The 7,963-nt window shown below is 39.1% G+C and overlaps 1 protein-coding gene across 1 annotated transcript; it reads right to left on the bottom strand.

Moving 5' to 3' along the window:
* Window positions 1-240: 240 nt before the first annotated feature.
* Window positions 241-5,330, bottom strand: RFESD (Rieske Fe-S domain containing). The gene is made up of 4 exons (XM_069964654.1): window positions 5,266-5,330; window positions 2,290-2,473; window positions 2,022-2,056; window positions 241-952 (listed from the first exon to the last, which is right to left on the bottom strand). Exons 2-4 carry the CDS (start codon window positions 2,465-2,467, stop codon window positions 683-685), a joined length of 483 nt encoding a protein of 160 aa, XP_069820755.1. The 5' UTR covers window positions 2,468-2,473; window positions 5,266-5,330; the 3' UTR covers window positions 241-682.
* Between the last annotated feature and the right edge of the window lie 2,633 nt (window positions 5,331-7,963).

The following is a 7,963-nucleotide window of genomic DNA, read 5'->3' as shown; positions in this document are numbered from 1 at the left end:
TGATTGGACCCTTGTAAACTAGGCTAACTAGCAGCACAAAACTAGTGCCGGCCTCTGCACAATCCCTAACCCCATCACTTAAATAAACATATATTTAAAAGAAAAAGTGTTCCTAAAGACAATAGTGAGAATGAGAAGCAGGCACCTGAGTATATATTTTATGCCAACGTGAACCTGACTATGTAGAAGTATGGAGCTCAGGATTGTGTTGTACAGTAGTAATGAGTAGTAATGTTATAGTAAGTTATGTCTTTATAGTAAGACTTGTAAGACTTTAATATAACAGAAAACAGCAACCAGTCATATTACATCGACCACATGCAGATTCAGGTAGCATTTTACAATAAACCAATACATTGTATTATGTACCCATAGCCCCAGCTCCACCCATCCAATATGTCTACAGCTTTGTGCATGGAGTCTTTTGTTTGGGCATTTTACTAGGGCTCTGTACACCCCAGAGGTTATATAGAGACATCATACAGTCAGTTGCACATAGTCCAAAAGATATGCATGAAAAAGAATACCGTGCTTTCAGGATGAGCCCGATGTTTAATGCATTGAAACCTTATGTGGATGTGATGTCATCTCTGATTTATGGCAGCTAGTTACGCTAAGCCCTGAGTATGACTTATGGCTTACAATACACAGAGTAAGAGTTATCATGGTTAGTTGGGAAGGTTTAAACAGGATCAGGGCAGGCTTCATCATTGAACTTTTCTTTCGCAAATATATCAGAATCATAGTTCGTATTCATATCTGAGAGTGTTACGTAGACATTCCCATCCTTGACAGTTACTTTGTGAGTCCTTTGTTTCTTTCCTTTAGAGAACCACCTCTTTACATATTGTGGATCTTTGGGGTTAACCCCTTTGTACAGGCCTTCTCCATCCTCCAAAACAATTTTATATTTGTGCCAAGGACAAACAATACATGCACGTCCATCAATATCCTGTACAAAGAAAAGAAGATATCTTATCACAAGACCTACTTCAGTTGACATTTGCGCTACATAGTACAAGGTGAGTCAAAAGTCTCAGGACACCCTTTTATTTCAGAAATAAAAGGGAAAATTATATATCTGAATAGCCCAGCAAGTAATGGGTGTGGGGAGCTATCATTTAGGCCATGACCACACAAAGTCTTTTTCTATCCATTTCATGGACGGCCGTCACTTCATAGCCAACTAATGTCCATTATTTGGCCATAAATATGATGCAATCCAAAAAAAGTGACCATCAAACGGCCAAAAAAATACATTGTGTGGTCGCGGCCTATGGGGCTATGCCCAAAACATGAACACCATCTTGAAACCCACCATATTGGGTCGAGGGCAAGTTTTTTCAATAGGAAGGTGGTCATGTAGCCTGTCAGAGCCTATCAGACAAGACTACAGTGAGCACAGTACAATAGGCTGTACAATAGGCTAGTACTTATGTAGTAATCGGACTGTACACTAAGTGCACTAAGACCCTGATAAATATTACGTAATTAAACCGTAAACACTATCAGTTCACATGACTAAGGCCTGCTCAGCACAAAGCTGATTTCACACTCATGTGTTAAGCACAAAATCTCATGTCTTTAAGATTCAGCGGGTAAATGCTTATTTGGCAGAGTCAACCTAGGTATGTTGGTAGAGATAACACCCATAAGCAACTTTTCTCAAGTCTGCATAGACAGATAAGAAACTATCCGGTCTTTTCCAATGAAGCACAACTACGCAGTACATAACTCATCCACTCCTTACTATGTCACTTCCTATACTGGGTACATAATGTACTGCAGCAAACGTATCCCTGGCAAATAGTCAAATACCAAGCTAGGATACACAGAACAACAAAATGCCCATAGTGCTCTACTAAGAAGGATGAGGCTTTCTAGTTCTGATGCATTTCTAGGAAACTTATGTGGAAAACTTCATACTTGTACGTGTGCTTCAGTGCTTTATATTTTTCCTTTTGAGATCAATGAGGAAATCCTAACAGTGTATGGTTTATTATGCTTGTAAATGAACCCACCTCGATTTCTCCAAGATGAAGAGGACCTCCAGTATCTATAAAAAAAAACAACACATTTATCTAAACCTATAAAGGCTATTTATATACCAAAACATGTTTTTCATGTACATTTCTTGTGCAGTCAGAAGTTATCTATCATCTATGGTGAAATACGAAATAGACTACAGAAAAAAATTGGTTTATGCATTTTAGATTTTTTTAAAATTATGTCCCTGTTTATGGTATTTTTGTTTTTTCTGTCTGTTTTTCCTCTATAGATTGTACTCACGATAGCAGCGAAGGTCCAGGGCATGGAAGTTTCCCAGATGATGAAATATCACTACTTCTCTATCATTCACTGTGGTTCTCATCCGCTTAGAAACTTTAAAGTCTTCCACTTTTCCCACAAGGACAGCAGATTCATCCAGGTCTTCTGGCTCCGAGATGACTGTCTGCTGCTGGCCCATTTCCTTCTATAGTATCAACAGTAAATGGTCAAAAATCAGTACATTGGGTAATTAGAACAAATATCATAGTAGCCTAGGGATAACCTTTCCTAACGGCATTCTGCTCATTAGGCTCCGGGTTTTGAAGTCTGCTCCGCTCAGTGCCGCTCCTCCCCAGGTGCTGGGAAAAGCTGAAACCAGTCCGGAAAACTTCTACCACTTTTCCAGGACTGGATCCATCTCCAGCAGAGGGGGGCAGACTTCAAAGCCAACAGCCTGATGAGCAGAATGCCGATAGGAACAAAGTGCTTCACTTTGTTCCTGCTGTAGATTTGCTCATCTCAACTTATAAACCTGTGCGGGGAACAGCTGGGACTGTTAGGGCCAATTCACACTGGCAGGATCCCGCCAGCTTCTGTGTCGTATTGGCAGTCTATGGAAGGCTCATGCGTCTCCTCTTTGAATGGACATGCCATTATGACACGGAGGCTGGCGGGATTCTCCGCCATAGAATTTAGCCAGTTTTACTCTGTGTGATCTCAGCCTTATTAAAGACTGCCTCTAATTTAGACCACTCATTTTGGCTACATGTTCACACATGGCAGCTTTGTTGCAGAAATTCTTGGGGCTGTTTCTGCATCAGGCACATGCATTTATTTTAGCCTAGTTCAGATGAATGGGAAAGTCAAAGAATTTTCTGCAATAAATCTGCTGCATTAGTTACATTACATTATCTGCATTATTGCATTACATTATCTGCATTACATTATCTAAGGCACAACATATACAGAACATAGCAGTAAACTATCCAGTGCATTAGAGTATTATTATTATTATTTATTTTTAAAGCGCTCTTTTTTTCCTCAACACTGTACAAACGATAGGAGGTTAGCATACAGAATGGGAAGAGAGGGAGGACTCTGCCCGAGAGAGCTGGTTGTATTAACTCAAAAAAAATTGTCGGATGGTGCCTGCACCAAGAGTACATACACACAGAGAAGTTTGATGTAGGTTTTTTTTAGTTGGGAAAAGATACAAAAGAAAAGTGGAAAAAGAGAAGATCTGCAATTAAAGGGGTACTCCATAACTCCTTTCTTCCTAAATCAGTGATATTACAAATTAGCCTCATTCATTTTAATGGAATTGAGCTGCACGGCTGAATTTACACTTGGCATAAAAAAAACATGTTCACTGCATGGTGTTTTTTGGCTAAAGATGAGACCAAATATTAGCTAGGAGTCAGCTGGAAAATATAAAAAGTCCATGCCCACATCGTGTTTGTGTTGTTTTTTTTGTTCTTACTCAGGGTATGGCTTTCTTCCCAAGAAATTGTGGTGTACTTTCTCCCATAGACTTCAATAGATGTGATGAGGAAATGTCATGTGTGTACAATATGTGTATGACGTTTTTTCTCCACATTCTTTAGTAGAAATATGTTAATCACATGGTAAAAGAAAAAGGGGGGTTAATATGGCAAGTAAAGAAATGCCCAATATACAGTAACTAAACAGCATAAAATGGCAACATGCAGTAAGTACTGCTGGCAGTTTTTGGGGGACTTTTTAGGCCAAAAATCTCTTTGCAAAATATGTGTCAGAAAATAATTTGCCCGATCGTACGATTGACGATTTAGAAGTAACGATTTTTTTTTTATAAAGATCAGCATTTAGACGGAACGATATATCGTACGGAAAAATCGTTTTGCGATCGCTTAAGCCTATCTCGCACATAGGTTAAATCGGTGAACGACGGTTTACACGGAACGATCTGTAAATTTTTTTTCGAACGATGTTTTAAGAACATGTTGTAAGATCAAAATGAACGATTTCTCGCTCGTCATTTGATCGTTTGCTGCGTTTACACGTACGATTATCGTTCAAATTCGATCGTTATTGTGCAAATTCACACGATAATCTTTCCGTGTAAACGCAGCATTAAACAGTAAAATAAAAGCTAAATACAACCCTAATTTTGAGTGAAAAATAAAACAAGGTTTGAACAGATTTTTTTTTTTCCCAAAACATTATTACATTTAAGGGATGGCCGTATTTGATCTTTTTTTTACAGTGTGTGATCATAACCTTAAGGAGGACTCTGATGAGCATATATCTATATATGCTCCAAGTGTCCCTATTAGGGTTTGGGCGTTGCCTCTGATTTTATAGAAAAGTACACCGAGATTTCTTTCCTCATAGATACCACTACATGCTGAAATTTCAATATTTCCGTTCCAGGTATTTTCTCCTAGAGTTTTAGCACCCCCACAGAGGCATCCTACAAGCTAAAAAAGTGTCCTTAAAGGGGATATGTAAGCTGTAATTCACTTTCCAAACTACTTACACTGTTGGATACAGTTACTACAAGGAAACACATGCTACCATTTATCTATCAGTCTGCACTTCCAGAATATAGAAAAATGCTTTTATTCTCTGATACAAGGAGTCAAAGAGGCTTTCCCGAGCTCCTGATCTGCTTTCTCTTTCCCCTCCCTGCTTGATTGACACCTAAAAGCTGAGTTTTAAGCAGTTTGGAATGTGATTCATAGCTGACAAATTCTCCATACAGGTCTATAGATAAAGGTTATGGGTATGTGACCTAAAGTAAAATCCCAATTTTATTGTGGCTATTTCTCTTCTTGTCATAGAAATAAATGTGTTCAGAAACTATTAGTCACAGATATTTTTGCAACAAAATCTATTGAATATAATATACAGTATAATTGAAAATAAGATTGAAGTAGAATAGAACTATGCCCCCTCCTGCTATGTGCTATTATTCAGCTGTGTAATACATATCTATGTACAGTTCAAATTACTTACAAGATCCTGATCAATGCCCCAGTCCTCCTGTGTGTGAGAGATAGGGACACAAGTACGTGCAGACAGTCACATCATTCAGTTTTGTAGTAGATGTCCCGCCCTTCTGATAAGGATAGGACATGGATGGCTTCTACTTAACTGGTTGTGTTCTAGGAACTCATAATGATATAAAATTATAGAAAAAATATAAACAGTGAGAGACATAGCTGAAAGCTGAAAGCTTTTTTTACATTGCAGATTCATAATAAGAATGTGTTATAGATTCTTAAGCAGATGCCTTTTTCTCTGATTTCTGCAATAGGAATCTACAATGTGGAAAAGAAAGCTAATGGAATGAAAACAAAAGTTGTGTTCAAACCTAGCACTTGTCTCTGCAGCGGAACTAGAAGGAATTGTGTGCTACAGGGGTTGTCCAGCGAAAATCTTTTTCTTTCAAATCAACTGGTTTTAGAAAGTTATATAAATTTGTAATTTGCTTCTACTTAAAAATCTCAAGTCTTCCCATACTTATCAGCTGCTGTATGCCCTGCAGGAAGTGGTGTATTCTTTCCAGTCTGACACAGTGCTCCGAGACAGGAACTCTCCAGAGCAGCAGCAAATCCCCATAGAAAACCTCCCCTGCTCTGCACAGTTCCTGTCTCGGACAGAGATGGCAGCACTGAGAGCACTGTGTCAGACTGGAAAGAAAACAACATTTCTCGCAGGTATGGGAAGACTTGAGATTTTTAAATAGAAGTAAATTACAATTCTCAATAACTTTCTGAAACCAGTTCAATTGAAAGAAAAAGATTTTCGCTGGACAACCCCTTTAAAGCGGCACCATCAGCAGGTTCGGGCAGTGAACCTGCTAATATGAGCCACCTCCTATTTACCTTAGGATTCCAGGGCTGTAATTCATATTTCTTTGCAGTCCGGTATAGTGGCGTTTTCTGCTAATTGCTAATATGCTAATAAGCGGTTTCGGAGCATTTGGGGCGTTCCCCATGCTGCTGGAGCACCCGCTCCGTCGCCCTAGCCTGCCTTCTCCCGGCCCGCCCACTATGCATATTCATATATACATAGCTAGGCCACTTGTTATGTGCTGCTTCCTGCACATGTGCCGTTACAAGCGGCCTAGCTATGCATATGTGAATATGTATAATAGGCGGGCCATACACATGAGACTTTGGCCACAAACTAGTGGATCAATCAACTATGAGATTGTTCATATGTTTGTATGAAATATCCAGTCAGAACATGCCAGACTAGTCATATGGATCAATTTAGTAGGGAAAAAAAAATTTGTCCTCTCCTGTGTAAGCTAGTGAATAGTGCAAAGGAGGCTGCTGTAGTAGTTCTTATGCCGCTGGTTGAGACTGAGGGGTGAGAAAGATGGATGCAGATGTAATGGTAAAGGTCCCATAAAGAAGTTGAGAGCCTTGGACAAAGGGAAGAAGTTGCAAGAAAGACGAATGTGGAACCAGGTGCTGAGATGTCCTCAGGAATCTGTTTATGAACCAGGAGAGAGCTGATATGGTGCTTAAAATAGCATGAAAAGGCCACAGGTGGTTTGGGCAGGAGAGATATCTCTATGACATGTCAAAAGTTTTTTTGTAACAACAGTGAAACTTTCTCTCTGACAGTCTCTGATAACCAACATGTTTCAGAGTCTAAAACCTCTTTTTCATGTTACAGAGACAATCACCATCTATAACTGATTACCCTGAGGAAGTATTCTGTAAGTGACAGCTGTAATTTACCAAAACATTGTGCAGGTACCTTAATGATAATAGGAATACCTACCCCTCCGCTGTAACTGGAGGGCACCCATTCACTACACAATAAAATACTGATTTAGATATTTCCCTGCAAGGACCTTTTTTCTTTTTCTTTTTTTGCTTAAATCCAGGAATTAACCATTATTAACCGTCATTCACCATCATTTAGAGCAATTTAGGCATAGGTAAAATTATACTGATCATGACGGCCATAATCAAAGCCCTGGGAATTATTTCATCATTCCATTATATCATAAATGCACTTTATCAAAGTCCGATTTAGGATAATTTAAATCAGTTTTGCAATAAGTTTTTTTTTAAGGAAAAAGCTTGCTTCTTTTGTTAGCGCATTGTGGCTACCTTGTTCCACTTTTATTTGTGTATTTTACAGTTACACAAAGCTAATTTATGAAATTACTGTTATTAGCTGGCAAACACATTATTTAAAGTGTGCTTTTCATCTGTAACAACTTTTGACATGTCATAGAGACATGACATAAGTTTTGATTGGTCTGAGTGTTCAGACCTGTACCGATCGGAAGAATTAGCTGGAGAGGACGCGCTGCACCACAGTGGACTCTTGGGCTATGTTCACACAACGTAAGTTTAGTATTAATAAATTGCCAATTTGTAACAACAGCCGTGATTAATACTTAACTTACATTGTGCTGCAGCTAGAGGGAATCCCGGCCGGAGTGTATACACATAGTATACACTCCGGCCGAGATCGATAGTGGCCGCACAAGAAACTGACATGTCAGTTTTGTGCTACCACTATTCATTGAATAGTGGCCGCACAAGTCTGACAAGTCACACAATGGAGCATGCGGCTCCGACTGCACGCTCCATTGTCGGCTATGGTAAATTGGGATGCGGGCGCTTCACTATATAGGCTGTGTTTTTTTCCTTGTACATATAAACCTTTACTGGTTATTTGATGT

The sequence above is a fragment of the Dendropsophus ebraccatus genome, chromosome 3, assembly GCF_027789765.1.
Source record: "Dendropsophus ebraccatus isolate aDenEbr1 chromosome 3, aDenEbr1.pat, whole genome shotgun sequence".
Lineage (NCBI taxonomy): Eukaryota > Metazoa > Chordata > Amphibia > Anura > Hylidae > Dendropsophus > Dendropsophus ebraccatus.
This window is presented reverse-complemented; position numbering and strand designations above follow the sequence as displayed.